The 14436-nt window shown below is 54.3% G+C and overlaps 1 protein-coding gene across 3 annotated transcripts in view; it reads right to left on the reverse strand.

Moving 5' to 3' along the window:
• Positions 1-14436, reverse strand: part of STX1A (syntaxin 1A) — a 97217-nt gene that overhangs the window by 26684 nt on the left and 56097 nt on the right. For all 3 annotated transcript variants that reach the window (XM_054209021.1, XM_054209020.1, XM_054209019.1), the window contains 2 exons: positions 3968-4042; positions 287-360 (listed from right to left, as the gene is read on the reverse strand). In XM_054209021.1, coding sequence (XP_054064996.1) covers positions 287-360; positions 3968-4042 — 149 coding nt within the window. The remainder of the gene's footprint in view (positions 1-286; positions 361-3967; positions 4043-14436) is intronic.

A 14436-nucleotide genomic window follows, 5' to 3' on the forward strand; every position in this document is an offset into this window, starting at 1 on the left:
CCAACCTGTTCATCCGTGCAGACGCCCAGACTTTACCCCAGGACGCAGCTGATGCTCGCTGCCCTCCCCTCCACACCTCCTGCTGCACGGACTTCTGTCATGGGTCTTTCAGGCTGGCTTTTTGCTGATCCACACGCTGCATTACTTTGCCCAATATTTGCACACAGGAACTTGATTGCTCTAAAGCCAAGCACAGCCCTCCTCTCCCACCGCCTCCTGGGATCCCTCAACTGCCTCCAGCCGCTTCCCATCCTCCCCTTCCCGGTGCCAAAGGGCAGAGACTCACCTGAGTCTTCCGTATCCGCAGGTCAGCAGATGACCTGTTCAGTCCTTCCTCTTGTTCAATACTCTGCTCAATACCTGGTCGGGGTAGAAGGACACAGATTATTTTGTGCTGTTTAAAGTAGAAAAAAGGGATACCTGGTAAAAGGATTGTAAAAGACTGAAGGCTGTGAATTGAGGAGCGTCTGGCACTGAGCAGTCCCCAGCTACGGACTCTAGCCCATGGACCAGCTGCAAAGCCCCGTTTCATTACCGCAAAGAACTCGGTGCCTGGCCATTGGCCGAGACTTGGTGCTGTTGAGGGCAGCACCCATCACCCCCAGGCTGGTAAGCAGGGCTTCCAATACAAAACTGATGTAATGCTCGGGTCTGAGCTCTGCACTTTCTGGCACTCAAACAAAATGCGGCGCTGTCTTCCCCCTGCTAGGCAGCAGGAGGAAACCCAGAGCTAAAATGTCTCTGCAAAATACCGAAGCTCAAGACTTCTCCAGGGACCCTAAAAATAGCAGGTCTGCCAGCTGCCCAGCCTTGCACAGGAAGGACCCACCAGGCTGGCGAAAGCCGAACAGTCCTCTGCAGCAAAGCAGAAATTTGCCCTTTTAATTATGCTCAGTAGTGCAACTGAGTGAGATGAATCCCCACTTGCCTAAAGGCCATAAATCGCGGCAGGGAGGAGCGTTGCCCCGCTCAGCATCCCACTGTGGTTCGGGCATGGGGAGGGCAGGGGGTTGCAGGGCACGAGGTCTGGCACAGACCAAGGCAGTGCAAATCTGCTCCTCGAGGCCAGCTGGGGACATACTAATTCAAAATCTTCAGGGACTTAAAAAGCCTGGAGGAAAGCTCCCATCAGCAGGCTGGCCCAGCGCGCAGAGATACATGTTTGCATGTAGACCACCAGGCATGAGCCGGTGGCATCCCTTGAGTTTGGCTGATGACTCCATTCCCAACGCAGATGTTCCACAGCTCTCTGAGCCCGGCTCTCCCCAGCATCTTCCATGCTGGAGCAGGTCCCATGAGTCCAGCATGGGGCAAGTTCCTCCTGCAGCAGGGGCTCCCCATTCCCTGGAGCCGCCCAGTGGCTCCCAATTACCACCCAGCACAGCAGGGCAGAGTGCAGGACACCACCGCCACAGTAGGCACCTGTGTTTCTGCTGCGTGCTGGTTAGCGTGGGTGGCCCTGCAGTACTGCCCTGCAGAGAGCAGCAGCTCTGTAAGGAAGACTGTGGGCCTGGAGAACCCTTCACGATGCTGGCAGAGGGTGTCCAACAGCACAGCATGCTCCGAGGAAGTAAGCGCTGGGGAACATCGACACAAATCCTGCGCTCCTTCCTATTCTCTCCTGGAACAAGTGTCTGTACCCAGAACCGATCTGAAAGGTCCCGTCCCACACAGCCAGGCGGCCACAGCGCTTCTCCTGCACACCCCCCCTGCCTGTGAACGCCCTGGCTGCTGCTCGCCCAGCGTATTTCATCAGCAATGAGTCTTCCTCCACACTTGTCATAAATCGTTCCCTGTTCCCAAAGAACAGTATTGGCAAACATTGTGCATTTATGACAATTAATAAAATCACATTTTCCCAAGAAGCTGGTAATTAGAATTAGCCACTGCATGAGCAATGTCTGTCCTAAAGAAGTCAATTCACTGTCAGCAGATGGTGTTTTTGATCAGTCCTGACTGTTTTTATCACTGATCACGCAGGCCATGAGGCAATATGGGACAAAGCACACGGACTAATAATCTCGTTGCTCTGGGTAAATACAATACCAGCGAGTCTTTTCTGGAGGAAGAAAACAGGAATCGGAGCCTGTCCTGCAAACCTTCAGGTTTTGCCTGAAACCTTCAGGCTCTCAAAGCCTGAAGCCCCTTAAAAAACACAGAACAAAGCACCAATGGAAAAGAACTTTTGTTTTGCACAGGCCAAACCCTGTCCCCACCTGGACACCAGGGATCCCGGTATGGCCGGGGCCTTTAGTCTGTCGGAAGGGTCCATGGCCTATGAAACAGGTAAACTGGCTCCTAACTCTCCTTCGGGTCTAGCTGAGATCACGTATCAGGAGGACAAAGGGCACCAAGGGGACAACAGAGGTACAAGTCTTCTGGCATACACATGGGACATGGTCATGCCAGTAGTGACAAACCTGACAAACGGCTCCAGCCATATCCAAGTCCTCCACGCCTGTGGAGCTCCCATGAAGCCCTGCAATTAGGGAGAATGCTGCTGCCATGGGGGAAGCACCAGCTCCTCTCCCACCCTTCAGGCACGGCCAAGTCTCCTGCAACAAGCTCAAACAAATCCCAGGCTGAGGGCCAAGACCACTGCAGGCCAATCTGAGCTGTGCGGGGATGACCTGCCTCCTGCCTCAAGGTGCTGCTGTCCTCACTGACCCCCTGCATTCCTGGGGTCCAGTCTTGGGCTTTTGGGCTTGTCTGAGTACTCCAGCACAACCCTGACCATCGGCAGGCTGATGGGCGTGTTGTCGTCACTCCCTGCTTGTCAAAGACATCGACTGACTCTTCTGATGGTGGAAACCAACAGCGACGTTGGCCATGCTCAGTCCCTGCACTCCCAAGGTGGAGGCACACCAAGACAATGGGGTGTGCTGATGAGATAGGATACCCTTCCCAAGCCCAACGGCCCCTTTCTTCCCCACCACCTGCCCCACACAGCCCATGCCCAGGGGCAGCAGTGCCTCCTGCCAGCATAACCGGGATGGGCAGGGGGGCACCGCTGCCTTGGGCAGAGCCACAGCAATGGAAGTCTGTGCTGGGGATGGAAAAACAAGGGACGACAGGACCAGCCTGGTGGGAGCTGGATGCGGGCAGCGAGAAGCGTGACCCCTGGGGCAGCGAGCCCCGTGCTAGCACACTGCCGGAGGGCCAGAAGCACGACCTGGCCCAGCTGAAGCCCCACAGGGAAGAGGGACCACGGCTCTCCAGAGGGGACCCCTTGGTGCTGCACCTGCCTAGGCTGCCTGTGCCAACCTGGCTCACCGGGGAAGAGCCAGCTCTTCTTGGAAGCTTGCAAGGCCCACAGCAACACCTCTTCAACCACTCAGCCCTGGCAACCCAACCTTTGGCCATGCCGTGGCTTTCCTCAGAGGCAGGGCTCATCTGGAGAGCCCAATGCCTGCCAATGCTGGTGGCACGGGACATGCTCGCAGCCCATCAGGTTCTCGTGGCCCTGTTTCCTCACCTCCATTGGGAATGGGGCACAAGGGGGCAAATTCACAAAGGGCAAATAAAAGCAGCTAGAGGATGCTAGGAGGAGGGAAGGCGATGCCTATCCCCAGGCGATCCCTGCAAAGGAATTGCAGACCCCCAGCTCTGTGACCCCTCCCAGCACCAGCTCAGGATGCCAGAGGACACACAGACAGGGCCAGGCTGTGCGTCTGTAACCTGCCCTTTTCCACCTCGAGCAAACCACCCCAAAACTGTCTTGACCCGAGTCAAACACCAGCTAGCGCTGGCACAGGGCTGGCATGACAGGCAGGGCCCCACAGCATCTCTGGTCATGGCGGACGAGTGGGAAGCACTGAGCGGTGGGGGCACGGAGCTAGACGGGGGGCAGCAGTTCTCCCTGCCTGCTGCATCCCTGGGACGGGAGCCGCGGTACCCGCTGCCCTGGGCTGCAGGGCAGGAGCGCAGCTGGCAGAGCCCCGCAGCAGCACGGCAGGAAAATACTCACTCTTTAGCTTGGAGCGCACTTTGTTCGCTGTCTTCTTTATGTCAGACATCAGCTCTTCCAGCTCCTCCTTCGTTTCTGGTGAGAAAGAAAAGAGCAAACACAGATGTGTTGGCATCACTGCTAAAATCTGCTGCCCCTGCCCCATAGCATGTGGAGACCAGAGTTGCAAGCACTCCCACCTCCAGACTGGGAGCACTTCCACCCCACACACCCTGATGGACTCTCCCCACAGTCCTGAGCCTGGCAATGATGCTGTTGCTAGTTGGGAAGCAGGGAGCTGGGGAGCCGTTCTGCAGGACCTCCTGCCCCCACAGCCCTAACCTGCCTCATACCCAGCTCTCCGCAGAAAGTGGAAGGGATGGGACACACAGGGCTGGTTCATGTAGAGGAGAGAAAACCGCTGCCGGACACCAAAAATCTTTGCTCACCGAGGCCTGATCTCTCCAGACTCCTGCCATGCTGGTGAGCCCTCCCTAGGGTGTTACGAAAGGTCACATCTGCCACTGGTACCCCCTGACTAACAGCCGGCTTGTGTGTGTGTGTGTGTTCACTTCCTAGCCTGAATTTGCTGCTTTTGACAGAAATGTAAGGGCTGAAGTGCCCAGAAATCCCCCCAGTCCCAGAGCCCGCGTCTCAGGAATGACTGGGAGCAGCCCAGCAGTGGCGGGAGGGTGTAAAGAAATTCTCATACTTCAACGGGCAGGGTCGCAGGAGTTGCAAATAAAAACAAATACAAACAAGTCCCTTCCTCCCTATCCCCACGGGTATCCCAGGCGCACCTGCATGACCTGCACACATCTCCCACTGGGAGAAGAGCCCTGTCGAGCACGGAGCCCATCACCGAGTCTCAGCATCTCCCTAGGGCCGCCCATCTAAGCCTGCGAGGGCTTATACAAGAGTGTGCCGGGCTGCCAGGACTATGGACTCAGCTACAGAAAGGAGGAAACTACAGCGTAGAAGTAAATCAGCTGGGGAAGTTCCGAGACCTGCCTGACCGATGGGATCTGGCTCAGGGCTATCTGCCCTCTCTCCCACGCACAAATGACACAAGTTGGCTCTGAGCTCACCACCACCAACAGCACAACCATCGCCACATCTCCAAGCGCTCGTGGCTTGTAGGACTTTTCTTGACATTGCAGCAGCATCTCCAAGCCACAAGACATGCTCAGCAAACCCGGACTGGAGTGAAGCTCCTTGATGAGCTGTGCAAAGGACTGAGGGTGGGTGACAAATGGGGACATCAACCCAGCGTCTCCTGGGCTGCATCCCCAGCAGCGTGGCCAGCAGGGACAGGGAGGGGATGCTCCCCCTCTGCTCCGCTCTCCTCACACCCCCCGCAAGCCTCCACCTCTGGGCTCCCCACCACAACGCAGACATGGACCTGGCAGAGACGCCCCACAGGAGGCCACCAACATGCTCCCACGGCTGGAACACCTCTGCTCTGGGGAAAGCCTGAGAGAGTTGGGCTTGTGCAGCCTGGAGAAGACACAGCTCCAGGGAGACCTTCCTGCGGCCGCTCAGGACTTAAAGGGGCTTCTAGGAAAGAGGGAGAGAGACTTTTGACCAGGGCCTGCAGCCACAGGACAAGGGGCAGTGGTTTTGAACTGAACGGGGCTGGGGTTAGGTCAGACATAAGGAAGAAACGTTGTACCATGAGGGTGGTGGGACCCTGGCCCAGGTTGCCCAGAGAAGCTGTGGCTGCCCCATCCCTGGAGGGGTTCAAGGCCAGGTTGGACGGGCCTTGGAGCAACGTTGGCTGGTGGGAGGTGTTCCTGCCCGGGGCAGAGGGGTTGGACGGGATGATCTCTGAAGCTCCTTTCCAACCCAAACCCCTCTGTGAGTGTGTGATCTCAGACAGGTTCCTCTCCCAGAAACCAGTGTCCTTGAAGGAGCCAAGATGTGCACACATGCCCCTCACTACCCTGTGCTTCAGAAGTTGCCGGACCCCCCTGAGCTCAGCAGCAGGGCTGGAGCAGGTGGCACAGCACCCATGGTGGCACAGCACCCGTGCCCGGCACGCAGGTGCCCAACTGTGCTCTGCCTGCGCAGCCTTTCATGCTGTGCACCTGCAAAAAGGATGGGTGGTACGAAACACCCTGGGCTCACCCACGGGCTTGCGGCAGCCCAGCTCGCTTGCCAGGGACACAGCCATGCCCTGACCATGGGGCTGGCCAACCCCAAAACTCAGCAGTGAGACCAGCACGTTGCGAAATCTCAAGATCCAGATACTAAAGAAGGCACAAACCACCTGCCATTCAAATATGATTTCTTGGAAATGCTGCCACCCTAATGCTCCCTCTTGATTTTGATGAGATCAAGACTTACTTAATTAAATAAAACTTTGTTTAATAGACTCTAGGCACATTAACTGAGTCATTTCAATGGCTGTGGTAGCTCTGATGCTGTACGCTCCCAGCTGGCAGTCACAGGCATAATTAGAAAATCATGATGATGGGAATGTGCTGGGGGAAGGTCACATCCTATCGACAGTTGTACACATTTCTGACTCAGAGCTAAGAGCTTCGGCACTATTGGGAAAAGGAGAAAACAAACACATCTGCAAATACCTTCGCCCCAGGCTTCCGGTATTTCTGAGCAAGCCAACACAGTGGTCTCACCTGGGAAGTGGTACAATTACGGATTTGCTAGAGGATAAGCACAAATGCAGGGAAAGGAAGAGGATATTTTCAGTTTGACTTCTCATTTGACTAATTATTTTTTACCTGTTCTTGAAAGAACTTGTATCGGACAAGAAAACAAACCAGCCTGGGCCGAGTAACCCCTTGCACCCAGACAGGCTGGGCCAGCTGATGGGGAAACGGAGGAAGACCCAGGAGTACTGGGGGACAAGAGGCTGCCACAAACACGGGGACAGGCCGAGAGCTGGGCTTGTTCACCTGGTAAGGGGACAGCAAAGGGGGTTCCTAGTGCTGCCTACGACTACCCAGCAGGAAGGTGGAGAGAAGCTGGAGCAAGACTTCTTGCTGGTCCTTAGAGGAGACCTTCAGCTTCTTGCTGAAGCTTGGAGAGGACAGGACAAACAGTCATGGACCAAGCTGGGAGAAGCAAAATTCAAATTAGATATTAGGAAAACGAGTTGTCATCATGAAGGCAATCAAACACCGGACCCAGAGAGCCTATAGGATGTCCATCCTTAAGGATACTCAGCATACGGCTGGGTGAAGGCCTCATCAACCTGATCTAATGGACCTGCTGGAGGGTACTGGACCAGGGACCTCCAAGGTCCCTTCCCACCTGTATCCACCTTCCATCCTATGAAACAATTTCATGTAACTCACCGCTATGTACTTTCCCTTCTCCCTGCCAATTCCAGCTGAGGGATGCGCTGCAGTGGTGCTGTCGTTGAGGATGCACAGGGCAAGCGGTGAGCGTGGGCAAGCATCCCCCTGCGCTGGCTGCTCAGGAAGGGGACACGACCATGTGGACGGATGGAGGGGGACACAGAATGGGGAGCTAGGACGCCTTCCCTGGACATATTTACAGCTGAGCAGCAGGGAGAAAACACTCCTTCTAGCTGGCTTTGAGTCACAGGACATGTGAGGATTACTTGGCGACCTGGCAGGCACAGGCTTCCCAGACAATTATTTTCACATCCATGGCGTCTGTTTAAGTGACTCACTCAAATCTATTTAACCGTCCAAGGCGAGTAACATTCAGCAACAGGAACCTGAAGTACCACAACATCACCGCCGCCACGGCTGGAGTCACCCCGGCCAGCAGAGCAGCAGTTAAGGGGCAAGATGTGATATTTAAGAGGGTGGGCCAGGCTCCCCACATCCCACAGCCGACCCAGGACATCTGCTCCGCTCCTGCTGGCCCCGAGCACATCAGGGTGGCAGGGATGGCCCCCATGGCCACCAGCACTGTGGGGCCGTGTCCCCAGTCCCTTCTGGGAAGGGAAGAGGAGGCTTTGGTCCAAGGTCAAGCCGATGCCCAGAGCCGCCATGCGGGATGCTCCTCAGGGCAGGGAGGACTCCTGCCTGCAGCCCGACACTCAGCGTTGCTGTTCGCCACCATCAATAAAGGAGGGAAAAAGCCTCCAAACTGACCAGCAGCGAGCAGGGCAGCAGCAGGCACCAGACCTTCCCCCTTCACAGTCAACTGCAGGCGCCTGACATGCGCCCGCCACAGCACGCCTCAGCGTCACTGTGATGGTGACACTGCACACGCACGACACGGTTCTCAGCCATCGAAGCATCCTCGCTCACTTCTTATTCAGGTCGATAAACCTTCCCCTCTTTGCAACCCGCCGTTCTTTACTGACAACAATCAACCAACATAATCAAGAAAAGTAAAGCTTCAAACTAATTCATGGCCAAGATCCCTGATAAAGCTGGGAAGAAGGATCTTTTTGGCAAAGATTTAGCTTTTTCAATAAAAAAATTAAAGAAGATCCTGATCACAGTTCCTCCAAGGAAATTTTAAAAAATAAACCTTTCTTGCCTTAAAATTTTCCTTCTGTCTCTTGCAGGTTAACATTGATGTGCCTCTTTATCTTGGCACTTACATTTATGAAATGTAGGGTATTTTTTAAAAGTGAATGCAACGAGGAAGCACAGACCTGGCAGCCCCACGAGCTGTCTGGTCTCTGGGAGCACACCGCTAAGGGATCCTTCCTAGGGATCTACGGAATTCGTTAAAACATTTTCCATAGTGTTTCATGGAGTTAAAAGTAATAAAAATGAAACCTGTTTTAAAAACCACCAGATTTGCTAGAAAGCCTGTTCCAGCCCCAGGCTGGTAACTACTAACTGGTCAGCCTCACCTCCATGCCCAGTAAGATCATGGAGCAGAACCTCCTGGAAGACATGTCGAAACATATGGATGACAGGAAGGTGATGAGAGACAGCCAACATGGCTTCACCAAGACCACGACCAAGCTCATGGTCTTCTACGATGGAGGGATTGCATCAGTGGACAAAGGAAGAGCTACAGATGTCACCTATCTAGACTTCTGTAAGGCCTTCGACTCGGTCCCACACAACTTTCTTCTTATTTGGAGAGATACGGGTTTGGTGGGTGGACTACAGAGGGATAAGGAATTGGGTGGATGGACACGTCCAAATTGTTGCATTCAGTAGCTCAATGTCCAAGCGGAAACCTGTAAGGAGTGGTGTCCCTCAAGGGTCTGTACTGGGACCAATACTATTTCGTATCTCCATCAACGACACAGACAGTGGGATTGAGGGCACCCTCAGCAATTTTGCAGGTGACACCGAGCTGAGTGGGGCAGTCGATGCACTGCAGGGAAGGGGTGGCATCCAGAGGGACCTGGACAGGCTGGAGGAGTGGGTCCATGTGAACCTCATGAAGTTCAACCAGGACAAGTGCAAGGTCCTGCACCTGGATCAGGGCAATCCCCAGTACCAGCACAGACTGGCGGAGGGAGGGAGAGCAGCCTTGCAGAGAAGGACTTTCCAGCAGAAGTTCCACCCACCAGAATAGATTTGGGACATCAATGACCTCTATGCAGGCCTTCAGCTCCCAAAAGCTGATGTTCCTTCTTGGAAACAGAGCTCAGAGTCTGACGATGTAATTTATTTATTCAAGATAAGTAAAACAAGAAGGAAAAAATGAGATGCTCGGTTTGCAAGAAGCCGGCTCAACCCCTTCCTCATTTTCTAGAATTTTTTCCAACTCCGATCAATACAACCAATTGCAGCAGGTATGGCAGAACAGGGGAGCATGCAAGAGGGGTGGGCAGGAGAGAGCTGTGCAACCACTGCCCCAAGCAGAGCTGGGATTGTCCTTTCCACGCAGAAGCAGCACAAGGAGCTCCAGCTGCTTGCCAAGCTGCAGAAATAGGACACGGCAATGCCGTCCATCTGCCTTCGCCAGGAGCGAGGGCACAGGAGACATTCATTACCATCGTGAGGGGCCAGCAGCCCTGGGATTTTTAACTTCCAGCGTGCTAGGAGGGACGGATCCTGCTCAACATGCAGCAAGAAGCAACACTGCCAGGGTCCAATGTCACTACAAAATGTCAGAAGGCTCCTACAGAGGAGCAGAGCAGAGACGATGCATGGAAGGGTCTGATAAGCCCTTACGGATCCCCTGGGACTAAAGGTACTCCGCAAAACGCCTCGTCTGTACCATCTGGCCGTGTCTGAGGTGATCTGCAACAGGTCAAAATTGTAGCTTTTGACTTTTTAAGTCACTAATAAAGGAAGCAAGTGAGGTGTTTCACTGATGTTTCTATTACATATTATTAGCTAATTAAAAGCTGGTCCTGGGTAATGTTGGTGGGACTGCGCTTACACAATACCCTTTTATAGTAGCGATGGTGGATCCTGTTTCACCCATCCTGGAAACCCAGCGTGCTCCTGGTCCAGCCAGGCAAAGGTGCTGGACCTTTGCACCAACAACTGGGCTCGCAATGATGGAGCGGCCACAGGCCGCCTCGCACCCCGGAGCTCGGCATGCAGAGCCCTTCCACAGCCTGTCGCTAAGCTGACCGATGGCTGAGCTCCCCCCTAGGGTGTTCTCATCCCATCACCGTCCTCTGCCTGCTCCTGCCGCTCTGGGCTGGCCTCAGAGCTGGAAAACCCCGCCGGGAGGCTAATCTCAGGATGAAGGGAGAGCAGCGCTATGCATTAACCGCTTCTCCTGCAGCCAGGCTTGTTGATTACTTCTAAACCAGCAGCACAGATGATGGGATCAAAGTTTGCTCGCAACAAAGCATTTTGGTTTGGTGATGAACCTATGCGAAAGGCAGAGACAGTGCAGCGCAGTGCCTTGTTCCAGTTTCTCTTTTTTTTTGGAGAAAGCGTTGGGATTTCATTTTGTTTTCCAATTACTCACACTAAAAGAGCAATTTGCAGCTGGTGATGAATAAGAGCTAGGGATGAAGGGGGGCCATGCAAGTGCTGTAACTCCGCCTGGTCACTCTCGTGAGCTCAAATCCAACTCGTGCAACAGCACATCTTCCCAGACGCACACCCGTCCTGCCTGCAGCGGGCTCGTGGGGCTGCCGGCCACCACAGCCACGGAAGGAACGGTTTGCATTCAGCAGCAAATCCCGTGGGACCCGCAGCTTGCCTCTGGCACCCCCAGCCCGTCACATCCCATGCTGGTACTCCAGCTTACAGCTCTGGCAGAGCCGCTGTTGGGAAAGCGGGAGGTCACTGAGCTGACAGGAGAAATAAAGTATCAATACCTCAAAAAAAAGGGATGTTAGGACACCTTTTAATTAACTTTTCGGCAATAATTAAGTACCCTGCATGCCAATGCAAGCTGGAGAGCGTAGTTCTGTTTGTACAGCAACAAGGTCCCACTAAAACACGTCTCAAAGGCAGCTACAGCCCCGATGAAAGCACAGCAGCTTTGCACAGGACACACCTGGTGGGCCCTGGGGATTCCCCCTGTCCCACGAGGGACCTGCCCTCACGAGGGGCACCCAGTTGAGACAGCAACATTCACGTGAACCAACACCTTTGGCTGGCTGCTCCCACCAGCTGCAAACGTCGGAGATCTCTGGCTGTTTTACAGCATCACCCGTGAGGTTTTGGGGCACCCACCTGTCTGGGAGCAACCAGCTGGCTGACGAGCAAACCGCTCCTTCCCTTTCCACAGCCTCCTCCCATGTTCTTCGCAGTGCCCCATCCTCCCCCGGGGCTCTCCTCCATCCACCCCCCCCAACACCCAGTTTGCTCCAGGGTGACACTAAACACCATTGTGAGCTGCGCCCTGTCCCCGCGCCATCCCGCTGCCATCCCTCTCAGGGCCACAGGCAAAGGTCGGAGCTGCGGGACAGCGCGGGGGGCAGGGGGACAGCAGCACCGGGGCTCACAGGGAGCAGAGCTAGCCTGGCACTCCCGCGGGCACGCAGCAGGCAGAGGTACCAACTAAAGCTGCTCAGATCTATTTTTACATTAATTGTCTTACCCTTCTTTAATTCTCTCGATTGAATTCCACTTCAAATACTCCATTATTTTGCCCAGAAGCAAGGTCGGGTTGATCAGTCAATAATTACCCAGCTCATTCCCTCTCTCTTTCTTCAAAAAATTGACTCTGTGTTACCTCCCAAGCTCCTGATGCCCATCAGGTATGTGGAGACTTATTGGAAATCAACACTAATGGCAGAGGCACCATCTTACTCAGCTCTTGGAAAACCTCCCGATCGATAAGCTCAGGTAGACTGGATCCAGCAGTGTCTATTTTTGGTACTGAGTGTTTAGAAACAACCGGAATTACCATTGGAACGTAAGAATTTAATCATCATAAGATGTATCACGTGCTTTCTCAAACACTCAAAAAAAAGCATTTCCCAAATGCTTCTGTCTTTTCTGCGTTATTCGCCCTTTTTCCATTATTAATGCACCGAAACGGCTGAGAGGTTTCTGCTCTTCTTTAAGCACGTCACAAAAAATTCAGACCGTCCTTCAGGCTGGTGCTTGCTGGGTTTTCCAGCTCCCCGAAACACCCAGCTCCAGTTTGTGTGCCACTGGGAGCGGGTGGGAAAACGCTCTCCTCCTCCCCACCACATATGGGAAAACGGAGATGAACGTAAACCAATGTCAATTAAAACTCCAAAAGCAGGAGTTACAGAAAATGTGGTAAGCAATGCGAAAGGATGCAGTGAGAATATAGTGCTTTAAATTTATTCTGTGCGCACATGACATAAAGGAGCAAGTCACGATTGTCTGCATGTCACGATTGTCTGCACCGAAGCTTCTCACTTTTCCTCTTGTACTTGGTTCCCCTTTATGAGCTGAGACAAAAGAGGACTGAGGCTCTTCGGCACGGGTGTGGCACACCTGCATGACATGAAGATTTGCTTCTCATTTCTACTGACCTCCAAGCTGTGGCGCTGACACCCGCCCCGGTGCGGAGACGTGAACACAAGCACCGCTGGTGCCCAGGGGGGTGGGTCCTGCCCCCCCGGGCTGTGACGAAGATATTTCACACTCCAGCAATGCAAATCTTTCTTCTAGGTCTGAGCACCACAAATTAGGCTGAATTTGGGATCACAAATGAGCAATTGCAATTCCCTGGTCTTGTAACAGAGGTGTCTGGGACAATGAAATAATTCCTCTTTGTCCTGTGCTTTAATCATAGGATCGTGGACTCACAGAGGGGTTTGGGTTGGAAGGGACCTTCAAGACCATCCAGTTCCCACCTCCTGCCCCGGGCAGGGACACCTCCCACCAGCCAACGTTGCTCCAAGCCCCGTCCAACCTGGCCTTGAACCCCTCCAGGGATGGGGCAGCCACAGCTTCTCTGGGCAACCTGGGCCAGGGTCCCACCACCCTCATGGTATGACGTTTCTTCCTTATGTCCGACCTAACCCCAGCCCCGTTCAGTTCAGAACCACTGCCCCTTGTCCTGTGGCTGCAGGCCCTGGTCAAAAGTCTCTCTCCCTCTTTCCTAGAAGCCCCTTTAAGTCCTGAGTGGCCGCAGGAAGGTCTCCCTGGAGCCGTGTCTTCTCCAGGCTGCACAAGCCCAACTCTCTCAGGCTTTCTCCAGAGCAGAGGTGTTCCAGCCGTGGGAGCATGTTGGTGGCCTCCTGTGGAGCGTCTCTGCCAGGTCCATGTCTGCCTTGTGGTGGGGAGCCCAGAGGTGGAGGCTTGCAGGGGGTGTGAGGAGAGCGGAGCAGAGGGGGAGCATCCCCTCCCTGTCCCTGCTGGCCACGCTGCTGGGGATGCAGCCCAGGAGACGTTTGGCTGTCTGGGCTGCAAGTGCACATTGGCAGCTGATGTCCCATTTGTCACCCACCAGTATCTCCTAGTCCTTCTCTGCAGGGTGCTCTTCAACCATCCATCCATCCATCCATCCATCCATCCATCCATCCATCCATCCATCCATCCCCCAGCCTGTGCTGGTACTGGGGAATGCCCTGATCCAGGTGCAGGACCTTGCACTTGTCCTGGCTGAACTTCATGAGGTTCACATGCCTTGGTAACTTTATTCCTAGCACTCTGGCTGCACACTAAAGCACTTTCGCCCACCCTTCCTTTTTTATCCTCACCTCCTTCAGGAAATGGGCTTTGAACCTCACTCAGGCGAGCTGCCTCCTGCGATGAGCGCTGACCTGGACGTGCTCTCCACTACCTCAGCACCCCATCCCACACTGCCTTCTCCCCAGGCCAGGAACAGCACTCATTTACCTGACCCTTTTCTAGAAGGCTGAATGCGATGCCAGGTGAATCAGACTGAGTTAAAAAAAATAAAAATTAAAAAAAAAAATAGTTCTGGACCTCTCCAAACCCTAGAGCCTGGAGTAGGAGGCAGAGCTCTGGAGGGCCACTGGCCATCCCAGGCCACCTCAGATGGCACTCTGCACAACAGCACGACCATACATGCCGCAAACCTACATCAGGACTTACACTGGACATCTCCCCTGGCCTGTCTGGTGGAGCAGTCCCCTTGGGCAGGGGCAGGAACAGCTTTGCAGAGGGCTTCCATGGAGAAGGTCCCACAGGTCCATCAATGCAGCGCACTTCTGCATG

This window comes from Rissa tridactyla, chromosome 7, assembly GCF_028500815.1.
Source record: "Rissa tridactyla isolate bRisTri1 chromosome 7, bRisTri1.patW.cur.20221130, whole genome shotgun sequence".
NCBI lineage: Eukaryota > Metazoa > Chordata > Aves > Charadriiformes > Laridae > Rissa > Rissa tridactyla.